This window comes from Mercurialis annua, linkage group LG5 (assembly GCF_937616625.2).
Source record: "Mercurialis annua linkage group LG5, ddMerAnnu1.2, whole genome shotgun sequence".
Lineage (NCBI taxonomy): Eukaryota > Viridiplantae > Streptophyta > Magnoliopsida > Malpighiales > Euphorbiaceae > Mercurialis > Mercurialis annua.
This window is the reverse complement of record NC_065574.1, coordinates 49,272,764-49,294,654: the sequence shown is the minus strand read 5'-3', so window position 1 is coordinate 49,294,654 and position 21,891 is coordinate 49,272,764. Positions and strand designations below refer to the sequence as shown.

At 32.2% G+C, this 21,891-nt stretch overlaps 3 protein-coding genes and 1 long non-coding RNA gene across 7 annotated transcripts; 2 read left to right on the top strand and 2 right to left on the bottom strand.

Annotated features, from left to right (window-relative positions):
• The first annotated feature begins 53 nt into the window (after positions 1-53).
• LOC126683027 (uncharacterized) lies at positions 54-1,137 on the top strand. Of its 2 annotated transcripts, XR_007641576.1 has the most exons (3): positions 54-561; positions 638-665; positions 909-1,137. It is a non-coding gene; the product is annotated as an uncharacterized LOC126683027 (long non-coding RNA). The 2 variants fall into 2 exon arrangements; XR_008790826.1 differs by having other exon boundaries at positions 54-665.
• Positions 1,138-7,033: 5,896 nt separating this feature from the next.
• LOC126682132 (SWI/SNF complex component SNF12 homolog) lies at positions 7,034-11,702 on the top strand. 3 transcript variants are annotated; one of them, XM_050377709.2, is made up of 3 exons: positions 7,034-9,184; positions 9,762-9,865; positions 11,183-11,702. In XM_050377709.2, the coding sequence occupies exons 1-2, from the start codon at positions 7,569-7,571 to the stop codon at positions 9,832-9,834; spliced, it is 1,689 nt and encodes a 562-aa protein (XP_050233666.1). In that variant the 5' UTR covers positions 7,034-7,568; the 3' UTR covers positions 9,835-9,865; positions 11,183-11,702. The 3 variants fall into 3 exon arrangements, with proteins under 3 accessions (XP_050233666.1, XP_050233665.1, XP_050233667.1); XM_050377710.2 differs by lacking the exon at positions 11,183-11,702 and having other exon boundaries at positions 7,035-7,182; positions 7,288-9,184; positions 9,762-10,179; XM_050377708.2 differs by lacking the exon at positions 11,183-11,702 and having other exon boundaries at positions 9,762-10,179.
• On the bottom strand, positions 11,009-12,508 carry LOC126682133 (lignin-forming anionic peroxidase-like). The gene is made up of 3 exons (XM_050377711.2): positions 12,101-12,508; positions 11,715-11,880; positions 11,009-11,488 (listed from the first exon to the last, which is right to left on the bottom strand). Exons 1-3 carry the CDS (start codon positions 12,506-12,508, stop codon positions 11,106-11,108), a joined length of 957 nt encoding a protein of 318 aa, XP_050233668.1. The 3' UTR covers positions 11,009-11,105.
• Positions 12,509-16,889: 4,381 nt separating this feature from the next.
• LOC126682593 (lignin-forming anionic peroxidase-like) lies at positions 16,890-18,538 on the bottom strand. Its single transcript, XM_050378318.1, has 4 exons — positions 18,259-18,538; positions 17,808-17,999; positions 17,550-17,715; positions 16,890-17,449 (listed from the first exon to the last, which is right to left on the bottom strand). Exons 1-4 carry the CDS (start codon positions 18,484-18,486, stop codon positions 17,061-17,063), a joined length of 975 nt encoding a protein of 324 aa, XP_050234275.1. The 5' UTR covers positions 18,487-18,538; the 3' UTR covers positions 16,890-17,060.
• Positions 18,539-21,891: the final 3,353 nt, after the last annotated feature.

Here is a 21,891-nt window from a genome sequence, read left to right as displayed (position 1 = left end):
ACTAAAAATATATTTTTATTTTAATATACTTTTTAGTTGTTGAAGATAAAATCTTTAACTTTAATTTGAATTCCAATTTTTATCCGACTTTTTCTCTACATTTTTTTATCTCTCATCAATCAATAAAATCTACCACTTCTTTTCAGTTATCTCTTTATTACTCACCACGATTTCTCATGGTGTAACTATCATGGCTATCACTCTTTGTAAAGCATACAAGTAATCAACTCTCTATTATTTTGAAGTGGCTGTCTCTTTTATTGAAGAATGTGGCTCCATTCTCTATATAGAGCTCTCTTTCTTTTTATTTACCAATATAATCTCTGATCAGAAATTTTTTATGTTTTTCATTGCGAAATTGGAATCTCTAGTCATATCTTTGATTTACGTTGAATCGAATTTGGGATTCTGCAATATTCTTTATGCCTTGTAGATTTTATCAAAAAGCTATATGATTATGCGGTACTCTTAGCAAGACTAACCAATTTCAAGTAGAATTGCCTTTTGTTATAATGCAGGAGAATTGGCATCCAATTGCAGAAACAGATTCTTTCGTTTCAGGTTGCTCTTTTCTTTGCTTTCTTAATGATGATGTCTTATATTTTACTTTGGCATATAATTTAGTACTCTGATGCAGGGATGAAGTGTGAAGCACAAACCTCCAGGTATTACAATTTGCATTTTTTTTTTCATTTTAACTTGAGTTGGCTTCTATACAGAATTAGTTGATTGCATTATTCTTGTCGTGGCATCTTAGAAATACAAATTGATATCCTTATTAAGTTGATTGATTTCTAATCTTACATCGTTGTTTAGTATATTTTTCTCTGCAAATTTTATTTTATCGCAGTTTATTCATTTATTTTTTATTAATTTGTGTTCACTTAAATTTTATTTTTGTTTTGAAGGTTAACATGAAAATAAAGACGGACCATTTACAACAAGTTCTCATAAGTTAGTGGACATCTACAGCTTCTATTAAATTTGGAGCTCGCCGGAATATATTTTGATAGTTTTTTTTTTTTTGTAATTTACAGTTTTTATTTTCAATTTTGTAAATAATATTAAAGATATGAGTGTATAGATAAACGAAAAATTGTCATTTTTTTTATCAAATATATATATGTTATTGATTGATGTTTTATGTTTGTTTCCCTCTCATATTCATGAATGAATAGTATAAACCATCAATATATATTAAATTGGATGAAAAAATAATAATCTAATAAAAGTTACAGCGTTATATTTTTTCCATAACCTAAGTAATAATAATAATAATATAGCCTTTTCATAATAATTTAGTAGTTAATGCGACACTTTATAAATATTGCTACCATATTTTTATTGTAATACTAAATAAATGTCACAATAAATATTTTTAAATGTTACAGTAAATGGCTACAAACATTTGTATTAAATGTCGCTTAAACACATAACGACACCGACTAATATAACATATTAATGACATTTGCAAAAAATGTTAATATAAACTTTAAACAACGTTTTTTTAATATTAAGTAACATTTGTTCAATGTCACAATAAATCATTTTTGTTGTAGTGAAACCTTGCAAAATATGAATTTTATATACATACATATATATATACATACATATATATATATATATATATATATATATATATATATATATATATATATGGAGTAAATTACTTTAAGATCCTTACGGTTGTCATAATTCGCAGTTTAGTACTCCTATTTGAAAATCAAATGATTTGGTATCTCAATTTTGATTCCGTCAACAATTAGCGGCCTCTATTAGTTCCATTAATAATTTGATATTTATTTTCAAACGATTCGATACCTCACTTTCAATTATGTTAACGATTTGGTAGCTTATTTCCAAACAATTTGTTACCTCACATTTCACTCCGTTAACGATTTGGTACCTATATTTAACAGAAGGTTGTAACTATTTGTAAAATCAAAACTGAGATATCAAATCGTTTGATTTTCAAACAAAAGATGTCAAACTGTAAATTATAGCAAACTTAGGGATCTTAGAATAATTTGCTCAAATATATATTATATGATATAATAGTACTTCTTTTCTTGATCAAGTAAAAGAAACTTGTGGGGCAACTATTTTCTATCAATTGAAAACGAAGTGGTTGCACTTCAATGGGACATTTTAAATGTGTATCTAAGGATGTGTGAGGTCCATTGCTCAGATGTTTGATACATCTGTTTGACTATTTAGATACTTGTTTGAATTTTTTCGCTATATATATATACATAGACATATATACATATATGTATATATGTATAGGGGTGAGCATCGGTCGGTTCGGTTCGGTTCGGTGGGAAAATTTTCGGTTTTTTCGGTTTTCGGTTTGGAAATTTCCCAAACCGAACCGAACCGAACTTTTAGTTTGGAAGTAAAAAAACCGAACCGAATTAAACCGAAATATTTCGGTTCGGTTCGGTTAAAACCGAATTTAATTATTTTTTTAATTTTTTTATTAAAATTTATTCAAATATTAAATAATTAGAGTCTAATATACTTTCATATATGTTTAAATAACAATTATTAATTCATATATCAACAATAATAAAGATATAAATACAAAAAACATATAAATATAAGTATATATGTATATTATTTTTAAAAAAGTTATATATTTTATATTAAACTTCGGTTCATTCGGTTTTTTCGGTTTTTCGGTTTTCAAAACACCCAAACCGAACCGAACACCGAACTCCGAACTTTACCTAAAGTAGGAACCGAACCAAACCATTTTCACCGAAAAACCAAACCAAACAACAAAGTTCGGTTCGGTTCGGTTCGGTTTTTCGGTCTGGTTCGGTTCTTGCTCAGCCCTATATATGTATATGTATACAAAACTATGGCCTGAAAAAGAAAATACAATAAAATTTAAATACAAAAAGAAAATGATAAAAAAATTTATACATAAAAGTCGCCTTGGCGAAACAAATAAAAATAACATCTTCAGAGATTAAAAGTTTGTGAATGAATAATTTATTATTTCTGACTTTTTAAAAATTTCAAATAGCAAAAATTTATAAAAAAAAATCATAACTTGACATTTCTGTAATTTACATTAAAGATTTAAAGCTAACCATTGATCAAAACAATTAGCAAAGAAATGAGGCATCACCCTTAACACACTAGCTACAAGAAAAACGCTAATTAGCAATTGGAAAACTGGTGCTTCAATACAATGATTCAGTTTCTATTAACTTGCAGCGACCGAAATCTTTCGATCACCAAAGTGGACGGCGCTATAAGCCTCGGCCCTAAAAGTAATTAGAGACCGGAATTAGTATTTAGGAAAGGGACTTTCCCGGTCGCTAATAGTTTATATAGCGACCAGAACTATTCATTTTTGCTACTGAATTCCCTCCGATATTGTTATTATTAAACAACAGTAGTTTATACTAATAAGGGTTAATGTCATAAAAATTCATGAAATTTACATGTTTTCTCATTTTAATCACGCAATTTCAATTTTCTCATTTTCATTCACGAACTACCACTTTTTCTCAAATTTATACACGGTGCTGAGGTGTCACGGTTCCATTGGTGTAATTTGCTGAGGTGGATGTCACTTTGCATCAATGAATGAGTGCTACCTCAGCACCGTGTATGAATTTGAGAAAAAGTGGTAGTTCATGTATAAAAATGAGAAAATTTAAACTACGTGATTAAAATGAGAAAACGTGTAAAGTTCGTGATTTTTTTTACATTAATCCTACTAATAACGACCGTTTTATTTTAGTATTGATAGCCAAAATCCGGTCATTATTTTTCTAATAATAGAAAAAACTATTTTCACTATTTGGAATCGGAGTACGGTCGCAATTTTTTTAATTATTAAATTTCTTATTATTGCAACTGCAAATCTGGTTGCAATAAACATTTTATATTTTTGAGATATTGTGAATGTTTATGTTTACGGTAATAATGAGATCAAATCTCATCTAAACTATAAAATAGCAATCAAATATTATAACAAAGTAATATTCTATAACTCTACAAAACAATTATACTTAAAATTGTACAAACTATGAATCATACAAAAACATTAGACATTTTAAAACACAACTTTTGGGAACTACAAATCACAAAATAGTTTTACCTCCAATCAATACTCCAAAAAAATAAAATGTATAAATATTTCAATACCATAGTAATTCAAATATATCCGGTAAAGATTATATATCCGGTAAAGATGTGACTATGGCCATGTTTGGTTCATGGAATAGGTGCGGAATGGAATAACTATTCCGTATAGAATAACAATTCTTTACTTTGGTTCATGGAATAGGTATTCCAAATAATTGCTATTCTATGATTTTGTGAAATAAGTACTCCTCTCAAAAACTAAAGAATGGTTATTCCATTCTTTATAGAATAACTATTCTATTCCACGTTATTCCATTTCATGAACCAAACATGGCCTATATTCAAAAACAATTCTTGATGCATGACTTTCTTTTGGTGTTGTTTGTAATTTGAATCATCTGTAATTAAAAAACGTGGATTAGAACTATATTACACTAACGATATAAAGTAATTAAAATAAAAGAGATAGCGACGAGAGTTAAGTTGAATCATTTAAAAACAAAGGCAGGCATATCGACAAATACAATAAATAATTATATTACACTATCAAAAGAATAACTCTCTAGGTAAACAACTACTTAACCGAAGCATTAGAGACATTAGTTACTAAATATTAATAGTAAATACTAAGTGGAATTCCGTAAACAAACAAACAAATAAATAGGATAATAAAAAAATATGAGAAAAATTCAAGACATATTATGCATTTCAAAAACCCCAAAACACTAGCCTGTGTAATTACTCTAATTAAACATCAATTAACATTATTTAACACATTATGCATTTTAAAAATCCAAAACATAAGGTAGAGAACACCGAGTTCACGTGAGTGAATTCCCGTCTTTGTCGAAAGTTTTTAGGGTGTTTGAAGAGTGGGGGTGATAAATGTGGTAGGATTGAGTGAGGTTGGGGGGGAGGGGGGGGGGGGGGGGGGGGGGGGGGGGGAGAGACCCCGTGAAATGCATTCCCATGAGTATTGAATAGTGACTTCAAAGATTGAGGCTAAATGAGTTCCTCTTCATGATAGCATGGCAGGGCAGAAAAGATAATGTACCTCTTCTCAAGGAGACGAAGAGCCCTTCGTTGGTAGGTTCTGTGGTATTAGATATCGATCCTGGGTCTTGCATGAGGAGATTATCTTCTTCCATTTTCTAAATGAGTTAAAAAGGGGGGACTTTCTATTTTTTTCCGCAGACGGTGTCAAATGATATCTTGCAAATCACCAGGCGGATCTCCGAGAAAAGGAATTGGATTTATCAACTGAAAAGAGGAACACAACTGCTAAAACAGTGTCGAAAAGGGATTTCGCTAGATCTCTCTGACGATCAAGTCAGTTTCTAGTAAGAGAAAAAAAAGAGAAATGAAAGAATATAGTAGAGTGGTGAAAAATAATATTACTGTTATTGTGTTTTGTGATGGAAGTTTACACTAATAAAAAGCTGTCATTTAGCGACAGATTTTTCCGTCGCTAAATGGCTCTAGCGACGGATTTAATATATCGCTAAATCATTTAGCTAACAGGAAGGATTGCCGACGGCTTTTAAGAAATTTAGTGACGATTGTTTTTTACATATAGTGATGGATTTTAATCGTCACTAGTTTTTTCAAAAATAAAAAAATAAAATCAATATTTTTAATTAAAGCTAAAAATGAAATATATTTTTTCTATAGTCCATGGTCACTCACCCACCCACAATAAGTCACCCATCGTTATCATCCCACAATTTTCGCAAACTTCCCAATAGATCACTCATCCTTCCATTACTCTTACCAAAACCTCTTTAACCCTACAGTTGCACGTGCATAATTCCATCTTAACCAACTCAAATTCTTATTGTATATTTATATATTATATTTAAATATAATTAAAAGGAACAAATATTTACTCCTGCATTATAAAATAATTTTTCTTTTATACTATTTATTTTTTGATAATTATTTTAAATAAAAACAACAAATTATTACTTTTACACTTTACTATCGCATTCTAATATAATATTTCTTTTAATAAATAATAATTTTTTGTAAATAATAATTTTTTGTAAATAATAATTTTTTAATAAATAATTTTTTATAAATTATTATTTGTTCATAACTTTTTATTTTTTTATAAATAAAATAACATTTTTTAATAAATATTTTTTTGTAAATATTTTTTTTAATAAATAATTATTTTTTATACATAGTTTTTTATAAATAATTTTTTTTAATAAAGTTAATACTTCTGGCGACGTATTCCAAAATTCGTTGCTCAAAGTGTTCCTTTTAGCGACGGATTCCACAACCCCTCGCCAAAAGTGAAAAAAATTTGGCGGGGTTTGTCTTGCCATTTTTCCGTCGCTAAAATTGGCCGGATGGATCTGCCTATTTTTTTAGAATTTAGTGACAGATTTGAAATCCGTTGCTAAATTTGATTTTAGTCCGTCGCTAAAATATGTCGCTAATCGACTGTTTTCTAATAGTGTTATACCTGTTTGACTTGTTGGGATTCGATACGAGGTAGAACTGATATGTCTGTACTCCTAGGTTTTTTTTAAGCCGCGTGTGTCAACGACTTTTATGTCAGGGATATACTTATGTTAGAGAACGTTTCCTTTATGTATGTCAACGCCTGTTTGTTCTATTAGTAATATAATTTATTTAGTTTTTTTGAAAAAGTTTAAAAAGGTCCTAAATTAATTAGAGTTTAATTATAATTAATTAGAGTAAATTATAATATTTATGAAACTCACCCGCTAATTAAGGTGCCACGTCAACATAGAATGGTCTTTGAGCCGGTTTTGATAAGTTAAGGATAGAAGTGATCCAGTTTTTCAGCTTTAAATTTTTTTTTATACTTTGTGTAAAGTTGAGAGGGGGGGGGGGTTTCAAATGATCCTAATGGTGAACGAAGAAGCTTATTTTTGAAATGAAAAAAAAAAAAACAAAAAACAAAACGACACCGGATTTGTGCTTTTTGCCCTTTTATCATAGCAACACCGTCCCAAGAACGAAAACCTTCAAACTCCACACCCAAAAACTCTCTCGCCCATAGAGAGCCAGAACCCACTATCGAAGATCAAGAACAACAATTAGGTGGTACGGTACTGAAGCCCTTCTCTCTCATAAAATTTGCACAGTGCCCAGTTCATCAGCTACTCATATGTATGCTCTCTAATTCTTTATGAATAATTCGATCTGCAGGTTTTGTTTGAAGTTTAGAATTCGAACTACCAGTTAATGTTTTGCAGTTTCATAATTTTTACTTTAAGTTTTTTAGGGTTTTGAGGAGATCTTTGATTCCCATTTTAAATGTTTGATTTTGCTTGGAATTGGGGGTTTTAGGGTTTTGGGTGAAAATTTGTTTCTGGGTTTGTGTTATTTTTGGTGGGTTTTCTACAAGACTGGATTTTGATAGGTTTTAGGTTGCTTTGAAGTGTAATTTCTTAGGTAGTTGTGTGAGTGATAGTGACAGTGGTGGAGCTATGTCTGTTAATAATAATGGTAGTAATAATAATAACAATAACAATCAGTCGCCCATGAACCTTGGGCAATCTTCTTCACCGTTTGGGAATGCTGGGATGGTTAATCCGTCAGCGTTCTCACAGTCGCAGTCTCAGGCGCAAATGGCGTCGGGTTTTCAGAATCAATTCCAGTTATCTCAAGCGCAGGCCAATGCTCAGGCTCAGTTGAAAGCACAGCAGGCTGCTCAGTTACAAGCACAAGCACGTGCGCAAGCAGCTGCTCATGCTGCTCAAGTTCAATCGGCACAAGCGCAATTTCAAGCTCACTTTCAGGGGCAAGGGATGTCGCTTAGTCAGGCTCAGAATGCGGGTATAGCCAATTTAGGTTCATCTTCCCCTTCGTTTAATACTCCTGGTAGTATGAATGCCAAGCGTATGCCCCAAAAGCCGCCTGTTCGGCCTCCTGGTGTTCCTATGTCAAACATGATTTCCCCGTTGAAAAATATGGATCTTACTCCTGCAGCTCGTAGGAAGAAGCAGAAGCTTCCGGAGAAGCAGCTGCAAGATAGAGTTGCAGCTATTCTGCCCGAGTCTGCTCTCTACACTCAACTGCTTGAGTTTGAAGCGCGCGTTGATTCTGCTTTAAATCGAAAGAAGGTTGACATCCAGGAGGCTCTTAAAAACCCTCCATGTGTTCAGAAAACACTTCGGATTTATGTTTTCAATACTTATGCTAATCAGATCAGATCAATTCCTAAGAAGCCGAATGCGGATCCTCCAACTTGGACTCTTAAGATTGTTGGGAGAATTTTGGAGGATGGGATAGATCCCGATCAGCCTGGAGTGGTTCAGAAATCAAATCCCTTATATCCAAAGCTCTCATCATTTTTCAAAAGAGTGACGATTATGCTGGATCAGAGATTATATCCTGATAATCATATGATTGTATGGGAGCATTCTCGAGCTCCTGCACCTCATGAGGGATTTGAAGTGAAAAGAAAGGGGGATAAAGAATTCGCCGTGACTATAAGATTAGAAATGAACTACGTGCCTGAGAAATTTAAGCTCTCTCCCGCCCTGATGGAAGTTCTAGGTATTGAGGTCGACACTCGTCCAAGAATCATAGCTGCAATCTGGCATTATGTAAAGGCCAGGAAACTGCAGAATCCAGAGGACCCTTCCTTCTTTAACTGTGATCCGCCTCTTCAGAAAGTATTTGGGGAAGCAAAGATGAAGTTTACCATGGTTTCGCAGAAAATATCACAGCATTTATCTCCCCCTCAAGCGATAATTTTGGAGCATAAGATAAAGCTTTCGGGGAATAGTCCAGCGGGAACTGCGTGCTATGACGTGGTGGTGGATGTCCCTTTTCCAATACAGAGAGATTTGTCTGCTATGTTGTCCAATGCAGAGAAGAACAAAGAGATTGAGTCCTGTGATGAAGCAATATGTTCGGCTATAAGGAAAATTCACGATCATCGGAGGAGACGGGCCTTCTTCCTTGGCTTCAGTCAATCACCTGTTGAATTTATCAATGCTTTGATTGAATCTCAAAGCAGGGATTTGAAACTTGTCGCTGGAGAAGGTAGTCGAAGTGCTGAGAAAGAGCGCCGTGCAGATTTCTTCAACCAACCATGGTTAGCTCAATCGCTATATATCAATTCTATCATATGTTTGTTTATTTGTTTATTTGTCAGACTCTACCAAGTAAGTTAGTTTCACATACAAATGATAGTTGGGTTTCAAAGTCCATTTGATGTCAACCTTATTTGAGAGATATAGATAATGTCCTGGCTAGTGTATTTTTTACCCCATCATGGTTTCACTCGTATTATAACTAATATGAAGTCAAATGTCCCTGGTTATGTTTGATGTTTAACCTATATCGGCTATGTCATACAAAATGAAACACTAACTGGAAACACCGAAATGAAACGTTATTTTTAATAAGAATATTGTTACAAATATAGAGTTTCGGACTTTCAAACGTTTTTAGAAATGAAAATGAAACACTGAAACATAGGACTTGCTGTGCAACATAGGTTATAGGTTTCAGTATTTCACATAAGGGAAATGCGCAGGTTGGAGAAAAAACATAAGCACAGTCGTTTATAGGATCCAGACTGGCATTAAAATTCAATTAATTTTAAGAGCATTCTACTTGTGACAGTTAAAGAGTACTTAACGATGCTTGATTTTTTGGTAATTGAACAGGGTTGAAGATGCTGTTATACGCTACTTAAATCGGAAGCCAGCTGCTGGAAGTGATGCTCCTGGAAGCACGTGACATGGAAATTATTTAACTGCTGATCTTCTAGGTTATTTTTCGTCAAATCTTTCACTTAGCATTTGTACATTTTCAGCTCCACTTTTGTGGAAATGTCTGATCACTTTATATACTCAATACTTTGTAGTTGTAGCTTGTGTAGGCAGATCCGTCATCGTACTTTGCTTTACTTATTATGCTACTGAAAAAAATTGGCATCATATTCTTGCTTGTCTATGAAGGCATTGATGCATTGCAGCTATATGTTGACGTCTTTATACTGTAAATGTGAAATTTTATCAGACTACCTGGTGCAGTCATGGTTGGTTATGATGCAGCAATGATGAGTTTTTCTTTTAATCGCTAGATTTTGGCAAGACTGTCCCTGAACTGCAATATAAGCTGCTGGAGTTTTTAATATGTTATGAAGTACCGTTCTTCACATTTTAATGCCCGTCTTCTTATCAAGAACAATATGTCAAGTATTTGACTTTTTTTTTAAAGCAGTTTGACGATTTTTTTTTTGAATATATCAGCTTTATGAAGATGATTTTAGGTTAGGTTTATTTTAGGGTTAATTTCTAAAAAAATAACGAACTTTATACGAAGTTTCATTTTAATCATGACCTTTAAAAGTTGTCATTTAAAGGTACAAACTTTTATTAATCAATATCAAATCTTTAAAAATTCTTCACTAAATCATTAATGTAAGATCCAAGTTATTAATTAACATCAAATTTTATTATTTTTCAGTTAGAGTATATAGGATTAGAAATTTTTAGTCAGATAAAATACACCGAATTTTACTTTGGTGATAGATTTGAAATAAAATGAAAATTCGTGCCTTTAAATGATAACTTTTAAAGGTCATGATTAAAATGAAATTTCGTATAAAGTTCGTGATTTTTTTAGGAATTAAAGGTTTATTTTATTTTTGGAAAAAGGAGAGATGGTATGCCATTTAACACATGTGTCATGTCAAAATACAACACAAATTGTTTATATTGACTGGTTTTACCTTTTCTATATAGACAATCAAATTCAATCTTGTCATTTCCCAAAATTTGAATTCAAAACTTGATCTATTCATATTGAAAAAGATAACAATATACTCATCTAATTTGATTGAGATGAGATAGAAATTAAGATAAATAACAACTTTCATTAATTTAATGAATAAAAGAATAAGACATTTGTTTACATTTGATGAAACAGAAAGAATGAAATAAATGTGTAGCTAAAAGGAGTAGCCAATGATTTGCATTATGCAGTTGATCAATCAAAATGAAGAACTAGTTGACAACACTGCAAATTTTCCTTATCTGCCTTGCATTACCATTGACAAGATTTCCCATTTTGATCATGGCAGTAGCAAAATCCGAACTGAAAGTCTTGGGATTTCGGCTATATTCGGTGACAATGGCATCTGTAGAACCTCCACTGAATAGAACCTGATCGGATTCAAGAAGACCTTTCTTTTGTATCAGATTCTTGAAGTAATTGTTGTCGAACGAATTGGGTGTCACCAAATCAAGCGCCGCCAATTTTGCATCATTACCGACAGCTGGACAACCGCGACGGCGAGTGCTGCCAAATCCAGCGTCAATGTTGGTGCCGTTGCTATAGATCCTGTCGCGGAATGTAAAGCATTGCGCTTGGCCAAGTGTATGTGATCCTGCAAGTTTAAATCAAAATGTTATATATTGATATGATGACATTCGTGTATTAGTAATATTCATAAAATATAAAAAAAGGATCAAACTTAGGGAGTAATTTGCGGCAGTACCCGTTTAAACGGCACTACACGAAATTAAGCGGGTTCTGGTTGAACTTATATGAGTTTGAATTATTAACGGATTCAATTATAACACGGTAACACAAATTGATAATAGTAATCTAACCTGACAAAGCAACCATGTCCCTTGCACTAAGGCCTTTATTCTTGAAGCTAGAAATAAGTCTGTCAAGGCCATCTTTGAAACTAGGAAGTTCACTGTTAGCTAGAGTCCTGCTTGCTGTAGTTGAGTCTTTTCTTCCGAGCAATAATGACCATGACGGACCTCCCACCTATACAATTTTTTAAATTACAAATTATATCTCTGTTATTCTAAATCTATTAATTAAGTTTATAGAAAAATTCTAGTCATCATGTAGAGTTATGAACCCGACATTTGAATTAACTTGAATATTCAATTAACAATACCAAATATCGTTCATATATCTGGAAGAAAGTTCATAATTCTACGTGGCCAACTAGAATATAAATACCAGATATATATTTACTTACATAAGCAGAAGCATCCCTTGCTGCGACAGCAAGAACATCAGCACACGAAACAACTCCGGGGCAAATCTTCTCAACAGCAGATTTAGCTTTCTCAATAACTCCATAGCCTCTCGCAGAATCCTTATTTGGCAGCGCAGTTTTTTCGCTCTCAATGGAAGCCGTCTCATCCAGCAACACTGACCCGTCGCATCCCTGAACGAAGCAATCGTGAAAATGAAGACGAATGAGAGAAGCCGCCATTCTCCGCTCTGCAGCAATCGAACTCCTTATAGAAGTTCGGATTGTACTAAGCGCATTCGGACACGAGTTGTCATAAAATGTAGAAGTAAGCTGAGCTAAGCACGGTGTGTACAAAACCAACACCATAAACAAGAAAACTATTGATTTAGCAGCAAATGAAGTTGCCATTGATCAATTCGTATGATCTCAAGAACTAATATAATTAATTAAATTTTTCTTTTGATAATCAATTTGGAAAATTAAATAAACAGAAGAAGATGGAATTAAAGAAATGAAGATGAATAGGTTATATAGTGCAACAGGGTTGGCCTGGTTTGTCCAGGTCTGGGCCACCAACGCGTATGTCCGCTATAAGTAGTTGGCAGAATTGCTTTGGTTTTTTAAGGAACAGAGACTTTGACATATGCATCAATGATCACATTTTTTTGGAATAGGTGCGTGCATTTTTTTGAAGGTTTGAAGTCTTGAATAATGCATGCAAGCGGAGGATTTTACGTAGTCAAATATAAGAGAAATGCAATCCAGCTACTTGCAAGAGATCAGAAGCTTGGTACCAATGGGAGTTGATCCAAGTGGTAAGCGGCTTGTTATCGCTTAAATAAGGTCTCGAGTTCGAGTTGTTGTGAATGCAGACATTTTTCACTGGCAGACTCATCCACCATTCTAAATGCGCGACGCTGGTCGGATCCGGATTAGTTAGAGCGAGCCTTGGACACCAGATGGGCTTACGTAGTCAAATATAAGAGAAATGCAATCCAGCTAGTTGCAAGAGATTAGAAGCTTGGATAATTGTCATAAAATGCAAAACATGAAGTAAAACTGATTATGAAGATTCATATGAACAACGTACTCCTTCCGTCCCAATAATATTATCAACTCTTTTATTATCCCACGGTTTAAAAATATAATTCATATTATAAATTATTAATATTTTATTTTCTATTTTCTTAATATACCTAAAAATAATATAGAAAGTTGATAATTTTTTTAAATGGACAGAGTAGTTTAATAAGAAATTATTAGATAGATTTAGTCAATCATGTCATTTGTAAATTTAATCAATCATATTATAACACGTTATTAAAATGATGATAATATTATTCTAATATCACTATTAAGAAGTATAAAAACATAACAAAAATAATTATAATAATACTATTATTTTAATAATGTATTATAATATGATTGCTTAATCTATATACTAAATTTATGTAATAATTTTTCGTAATTTATGATAGAGTAATTCTTTTTTTTTTTTAAGAAAGTCAAACATTAGTAAAGAGTAAAGACATGGTAATGGTCAAAACTGCAATACGAGCAGGTTCTTGGCCTTATCCTGCTAAACTTGGAACCGATCAACTATTCATACGATCCCTTCAAGGCAAAGCTTATTCTTAAAGATAACTAGGCTAAGAAAAATGGTATTTGCCACCTTGTTTTGGCATTTCTTTTTTTGTAATTCAACCGTGGGAGAGAACAAACTTGAAATATTCAAAGACACCATTCTTATGACTTGTATAATGTATATTTGCCATTTTAGTTTCGTCATTTCTTTCTTTTCATCTTAGTTATTTTTATTTTATCTATTTTTATGGATTTATAATATATAGATATAAATGTTAGATTAATTAAGCATTTGTCATTTTTTCAATTAGTTTCTGAAACTAAACATTTTAATTTTATTAATTATAATTTAATTTTAAAAATATATTTTACTTATAGCCAATTCGATTGAATTAAATTAATTAAATTTAACTTCGTTTATTGGATGCATTTGATTGAATTTTAATTAATTAATTTAAAAAATATACTTTAATTTTAGCCAACAGCTCTTGTTTTTAAAAAATACAAACCTTTTCAAAAAAAAAAAAAAAATTCTAACCAAATATGATCTTTTTTCATTCAAAAATATTCAAAAATATTATTCAAAATGTTTATAACTGAAACAAATAAAAAATGTAACATTCTTCATCGACAGTGTGAGGATCGGTTTAATGATTTATAATGTTTAGGATTGTCTCGACCCTAAATTTCGGCCGAGACCGACGCTAGAGAATGATAGTTCTAAAACCTGTAATAAGTTTAAACCACTATAAATTTTTCGCAATTCAAAATCACATAACATATAGTTTACGCTTTCATAAATCTCGTTAAAACTTTTCTTTTATGTAACGTAAACATCTTTCTGAAAACTGGTATTGTAACTCTAAAACTCAGGGCGTATCTCACTTGTCTTATAATATAACAATGTCCTATTTCAGATGCAATACGAAAACCAATTACAACAACAGAAACCAGTATAAAATATGTAATACTGGTAACAGTTTGTCTTTTATAAGATATCGCAACTTTTCAGTCATATATATATATATACAATAGTTCAAATCAGTGTTTATATAAAATAAGGTGAACTACCAAAAACAGAAAGATAAACTTCCCGATATATACTCAACTACTTGTAGCTCTAAAGATAAAACATTGACTTCCGGAAGCATGAATGGAAGTCCGACCATGTTGTAGTTCTGCAAACCTAAAAGGGAAAATATCGGCGTGGTTAGTTAAAACTGAACGAGTTCACATATTTACTAACGAACATTAATAAAATAAATATCACAACTGAAAACTATATACTACATACAGTCAGATATAGGGTCCGGATGAAACGTTAAATCTCGATAAACATATTCAATTCACACTCTAATCACCATAAACCACAACTAGTGTATCATATACTTCTAACATCGATAACGAAGCCTACCGATGTGTCATGAGTGCTTGACATCGAGCACTTTAACCCCTAGCTTAATTGACCACTTTAACCCCTAGCTTAATTGAGCACTTTAACCCCTATCTCAATTGAGCACTTTAACCCCTAGCTTAATTGATTTATCCGTAGCTCAATTGAACACTTTAATCCAGATTTTTAATTATCTTCTGCACTTAATAATGGAAACCAATTTCTAATTTCATGAAATTTTACCCAAAAATCCTTAAAAATATACAACAAATAAAAATATAATTTTTATTCGCATGAGGCTTATATTTTATTTTATATAAATCTTCGAAGATTATTCTGGGTTAGGGGTGGCAATGGGGAGGAGATTCCCCGATCCCCATTGGGACCCGCCCCTAATGGGGCGGAGGATCCCCACCAATTGCCCCCATGGGTACGGGATGGGGAAAGATTATTCCCCATCCACGGGGATGGGGAGGGAGGGGGGGTGTAGTCCCCACCCCATGGGGATCTCCATCCCTGTCCCTATGGAGACCCGATATATTTTTATATAATTTTTAACAATGTTTAGTATATTGTTCATATTTTTTAATAATTTTATTTAATTATCAGGATATTGAGTAATGACTTTTAACGACTTTTTATTTTATTTTGATTATTTTATTTTAATATTTAAAATTGCTGAATATTTTAGACGATTAATTAATTTTTGGAATAATTTAATTTATAATTTTCTATATCATTAATATTGAATAGTTTATATTTTTTTCTTAAATATTTTATAAAAATAATAAAAATATTTAACTATTTATATTAAAATTATACGGGGATATGAGGATCCCCACGGAGATGGGGAATCCACGGGTATGAGGTTGAGGATGAATTAATCCCTATCAAATAAATGGGGACGGGGATGGGGATTCCCCATATAAGTGGGGACGGGGATGGGAATAGCTTCCCCACCCCCACCCGCCCCATTGTCATCCCTGGATCCCATTCAGTCGCACATAATTATTTAAACTACGTCAAAATTTCATGAAATTTTGACAATAACTTCTTAAAAATATTTCACGGATATTAGCTTTGAAAATATTTGTTCGGGACTTTTATATTATTTTATTTTAATTTTCTAAATTTTTTTTAATTCCAGTCACATCCATTTATTAAAATTAAAATTTTTATATTTAATTTGTGTATTCCCAATTAGAAAAATCTTAACAGATAGCTTATAATAACACTAAAAAATGCGGAGTGTTATAAGAATTCAACTACTAAATGAACTTGGATTAACCATTTTGGGTCACTGGAATATGTTTGAAAGTTAATTTGAGCCTGAGCTGTTACAAAAAAGATTTGACAATAAAAAAATGAATAATTAGCTAAAATTGAAATGAATTTTTTGAAATGTTTTACTAGAATTGACCTCATCGAAAAGATTTAGTATTTTATACATCTTAAATCTATTTTATATAACGACTATTATTATTATTATTTATTTGTTATATTTGAAGGACTTATTTTTGTTTTAACTAAAAAGTTATTTTATAAATTCAGGTAAATTTTTTTTAGTCAATGTCCTATTAAGTACTTGCTCTCAATTATATTCGAGACTTGCAATACATAAATCATTTTATATCTTTCTCCAGACATTAAATGATAAATATTTAATAGTGAATTGTAATGTTCTTTCTGTTACAAAATAATTATCCATTTCTTTTGGTCCCAAAAATATACCTATATTTCTCATAAATCCCAATTAGATAAATAATTTTCGTTAAATTAAAGTTCTGAACAGGATATGAAATACACATGGAATTACTAAATTGGGAAGAATATTTATTCTTTTGAAATTACACAATTTACACTTGATAAATAAAAAAGAAACAAAGAAAAAAACACATACAAATAAAGGAAATACAAGATAAAGTATCCACAATTTAATTATTCTAGACAAAGCCACAAGAAAATTCAAGAAACAAGCAAAAATTAGTTTACAACACTGCAGATTTTCCTAATTTGACCGGCAGATCCTGTGAGAGGATCAATATTTCCCATTTTGACCATGGCAGATGCGAAATCGGAGCTAAAAGTCGCAGGATTCGAGCTATACCCCGAGACGATGCTGTCTGTAGAACCGCCACTGAAAAGGATTTGATCAGATTCAAGAAGACCTTTTTTCTGGATCAAATTCTTGAAGTAATTATTGTCAAAAGAATTTGGTGTCACCAAATCAAGCGGAGCCAAGTTTGTATCACCACCAACAGCTGGACAACCGCGGCGGCGAGTGCTGGCGAATCCAGCATCAATGTCGGATCCGTTGTTGTAAATCCTGTCGCGGAATAGAAAGCATTGAGCTTGGCCAAGTGTATGTGCTCCTGCAAGTTCAAAACCCTGTACATGTTAGCATATGCATATATATATATATATATAATTCCAGAATTTCAACCTGACAGAACGGAATCAATAGGTTCCAACCTGACAGAGCAACCATGTCCCGTGCGTTAAGTCCTTTATCCTGAAACCTCGATACAAGCCTGTCAACGCCATCTCTAAAGCTCGGAAGATCACTATTGGCTAGTGTTCGGCTTGCAGTAGTCGAGTCTCTTCTTCCAAGCATCACTGTCCATGACGGACCTCCAACCTGTTGATATTTATAACAAAAGCTCAGAATTACGTCGAATTAACACTCTCAGAAACATGGAATCTGAAGAGATTAATTATAAATGTATTTACATAAGCCGATGCATCCTTTGCTGCCACAGCGAGAATATCCGCGCAGGATACAATTCCAGGACATATTTTCTCTACTTCAGCTTTTGCTTTTTCAATGACATTAAAACCTCTTGCAGACTCAAAGTTAGGCAGTGCAGTTTTCTCACTCTGAATTGTTGCTGTCTCATCAAGCAAGATAGAGGCATCGCAACCCTACAAAAATAAAAAATATCCCTAAGTAACGCTGAAAAGAAAGCCGATAGCTATTCTGTAAAAACACCATAATTTTATAACCGTTCTGTAAACATACTATAACGTTGCCAAATTGTAAAAGTCAGAAAGTTGGTGACAATTATGTAAAAATACTATAATTTGGTAACCGCAAAAATTTTAATCCGAAAAAACTTATAACAGTCCGGATCCAACTGCCCAGTTAATTATATATAACCGTTTATTTAAGTTAATTCACTACCTGAACGAAGCAGTCATGAAAATGCAAGCGAATGAGAGACGCAGCCATCCTTCGTTCGGCCGCAATTGAATTCCTAATGGAAGTTCTGATAGTAGTGAGTGCATTCGGACAAGTTGTACCATAGAATGTTGAAGTCAGCTGTGCATTGCATGCTGTGCTCGAAAACAACAGCAACATGCACACAACACTGACGGGAGATAACATAATTTTGGAAACTAAAGTTGTCATAATCTTATTTTAGTAACGAGCTTAAAGAATTGAAAGAACTGTAAAATAATGATTGAAGATAGAAAATTAAAGATATGTAAGAAAGGTAAAACTTGTCACCTTATATAGAGAATTAGGTCAGCTTTATCTGAGTCACTAAATCTAGATTACGCGTAGTGTTCAACTTTATTGCCTTAATCTATTTCTTTTTATTGGACAAATTCAAATTCTTTGACTTTTGCACTCACGTACGTACAAATTTGTATTGTTTATTTGCATGCAATGTGGAAATATTAGACTTAGAAATATTCTTATACGATTAATTTGTTAATGTCAAAGATGCTACAGCTGTTAATTAAGAGTATTTGATCATATAATCAATCAACTTGTATAAATTGACAGTTTCTAAATATATACTACTATATTTCATTTCATAAAATACTAAAATGATAGATTAGTCTAAGAGCTCAGCTAAAAAGATTATTAAGAAAAAGGAAAATTGTATTTTCTAGTAAGATGCAGTGTTTTAAAAATCGAACGGACGGCCGAACCAGTTTACGTATCTGTTCCGGTTTAACCGCTTAATTAAATTACATCTAAAAAATAAAATTTGAACATGGATTAGAGTCTAACAAATTGAACTAGCTATTCAATTACCGGTTCAATTGGCAGTTCAACGGGTCAATAGGCGGTTCAAATCGAGCTAATTGGTTAAATCCGGTCCGCCAAAGAATTCTAGTTTTTTTAAAAAATCGAATGGAACAACTAGCCGGTCCGATTTGATTTTTTGATCACCGGTAAGAAGTATTGGTTGTTTGATATAAATATGCTATACTAAAATCTTTGTTACTGTCTATGCAAAGAGTAATGTTATATAACTCAACATTTTTAACTCACCTTTTTATACCGCCTGACGTGGCAGGTAAAGAGTGAACTGATTAAATTCTATTTTTTGAGATAATACACTTTTGGGTGGAAATTGGACGAATGAAATCTTACCACGTAAGGTGTGTTAAAAGAGTTGAGTTAAAAAAATGGAATATAAAACATTTTCCTTATGCAAATTGTGCCAAATATATATACTTGTATGTCAAAAAGTCTAATTGATAAAAATATACTCCCTCCATCCATAAAATATAGACTTGTTTGATTTACACACATATTAAAAAATTTAGTTTATTTAGTTAGAATAACACTAACTTCATGTGATATTCTTATAAAATAATTAATGTATCCATCTTTTTAATATATTTTTATTAATTAATAATTTAAACTTATTTATAAGTAGGCCTAATGTCTTAAAAACCCCCGACCTTTTAGCCCCTTTTCAATCATACCCTGACGTTGAAAATTTGTCAATTTTACCCTATTTTGCATTTTTGTGTTTCAATTGTACCCTGAAAAATTAAATTAACGTCTTTTGAGTTTGGAAATTTGTTTAAAACATTCTCCATGTCTCGCATATATTGATTGTATATTTTTAAAATTTATTTAAATTTAGTTAAATTAATTAAAAATTTAAATTAGTGTTAATTTGATTATGGTTTTTAGTTAGTTTTTAAAAATAAAGGACTTATTTGTACTTTTTTGAATAAAAAAGAATTTAATTTCATGTTTAGACTTAATTAATTGAATGATTTCATCATTTAAGTAAAAAAAATTAACAAAAATTAAAATATTGGGGTACAATTGAAAACGGAAAATTTAAAAGTGGGTAAAATTGACAAATTTTCAACGTCGGGATGGAATTGAAAAAAAGTTTAAAGGTGAGGGGTTTTTGAGTGATTAGGCCTTATAAGTACATATAAAATTATTTTTACATTAAAAATATCAAAATACCAATGAGCTATAGTTTAAATGGTATAAGCGTTAGACAGCAAACTGTTAGGTCGTGGGTTCGTTTCCTTCCACAAGCGCTCTCTCTCCCAAATTATAAAAAAAATAAATATTAAAATAGTTAATTATTATTTATTAAAGTTATTATCAATTTAATTTAGTTGACAAAAACTAATTTAATTAAAGGTATTTTAATTGTTTTCCATCTTTTGTGCGATTAATGGATGGGAGTTTTCAAGCGTTTGGAATTTTTTTGGATGAACATGTGGATCTTCACAACTGTCAAGGACGGGTTCGAGTTGGGTCTTTTGTCTTTCTCCTATTTAAGAAGGCGAGTGCTTGAAGTCCGGCAATTCGGCAACTTCAAGAGAAGGTATCCAAATGAAATAGGGGTGTTAAAATTGGTCATGACACGATAACACGATTCGCCTAATCCGTAAGTTTGGCGAATCCGGGTTGAGGCTTAGCGGGTTCGTGTCGAAAATGTGTCAACCCGTTTATGACACGAAATAAATGGGTCGTATCACGGATTGACTCGCGAACCCATCTAACCCACCTAATCCGTTTACATATTTTATTATTTATAATAATATAGAAATAAAATAGATATAATTATAAAAAGATGTAAAAAAAATTACTAAATTAATTGTATTAATATAAAAATAAAATTAATTATATTAATATTTTACAATTTGAATATTAATTGATAAATTTGAGGTTAAAATTATATTTATATGGTTTAATTGTTTTTCTTTTAAATGTTAAGTGGGTCGTGTTAGTCGTGTCGTGTTAGCCGTGTAATTGTGTTAATCGTGTTTCCCGTTTATTTTAACGTGTTAATCGTGTCGTGTCGTGTCACTCGTCTAAAATTCGTGTCGTGTTAGGATTGAGAATTTTAACACGATTAGTTAAATGGGTCGTGTTCGTGTTGACCCTAATCGTGTCAACAGAGTGGGTCGACACGACACGAACACGACCCGCCAACCCATTTTGACACCCCTAATATGAAATCAGTCCACTTACACTTTGATTTCTTTGTGAATGGAGTTGGTACTATTCGGATGGTTAATGACCACTTTGAATACATGTTTGTTGAGAATGTTGGGCGGCAATTAGTTCAACAAATTTCTCAGAGAAGGCAATAGAGAGTTCCGAATGTTGGGCGCTAAGAAGTTCAAGAACTCGCAAATGAACTTGATCGGAAAATTGATGAAGCAAGGGATGTACTTCATGACGAATAGGCGGCTCAAGAGCTACCTCCGGGTTTTGATCAAGAGTATGCACTTCTTCCCGGCCTTAATATCGACCAACTCCTCTCGCTTCTTTATCATCAAAATGAGCGGATGTTGAGTCGAATGAATTTTTTTGGAAACAAAATGTTGAAACCGCTCTAATTTGCTTGAAAACCGTTTCTGTAAGGTGGAAATAGATATATACTGTGTGCGGTCTAGAGTGAATGTAAATTGGGGTCCTCTTTCTCCTCTCTCGGTTCATGAGAATGATGAAGATGAAGGCGTTAACCCTTTTAATGAGGATCAAGACTAGACCAAATTTTGCATTTCATGGTTACAATAATTTTTTTGCATTTTT

Coding starts and splice junctions, on each gene's coding strand:
- LOC126682132 (XM_050377709.2), top strand. CDS start 7,569: ATGTCTGTTAATAATAATGGTAGTAATAATAATAACAATAACAATCAG. Junction 9,185..9,761: donor GATTTCTTCAACCAACCATG/GTTAGCTCAATC, acceptor GTAATTGAACAG/GGTTGAAGATGCTGTTATAC.
- LOC126682133 (XM_050377711.2), bottom strand. CDS start 12,508: ATGGCAACTTCATTTGCTGCTAAATCAATAGTTTTCTTGTTTATGGTG. Junction 11,881..12,100: donor CAAGGGATGCTTCTGCTTAT/GTAAGTAAATAT, acceptor AAAATTGTATAG/GTGGGAGGTCCGTCATGGTC. Junction 11,489..11,714: donor GGACATGGTTGCTTTGTCAG/GTTAGATTACTA, acceptor TTAAACTTGCAG/GATCACATACACTTGGCCAA.
- LOC126682593 (XM_050378318.1), bottom strand. CDS start 18,486: ATGACAACTTTAGTTTCCAAAATTATGTTATCTCCCGTCAGTGTTGTG. Junction 18,000..18,258: donor TTCATGACTGCTTCGTTCAG/GTAGTGAATTAA, acceptor TTATTTTTGTAG/GGTTGCGATGCCTCTATCTT. Junction 17,716..17,807: donor CAAAGGATGCATCGGCTTAT/GTAAATACATTT, acceptor AAATATCAACAG/GTTGGAGGTCCGTCATGGAC.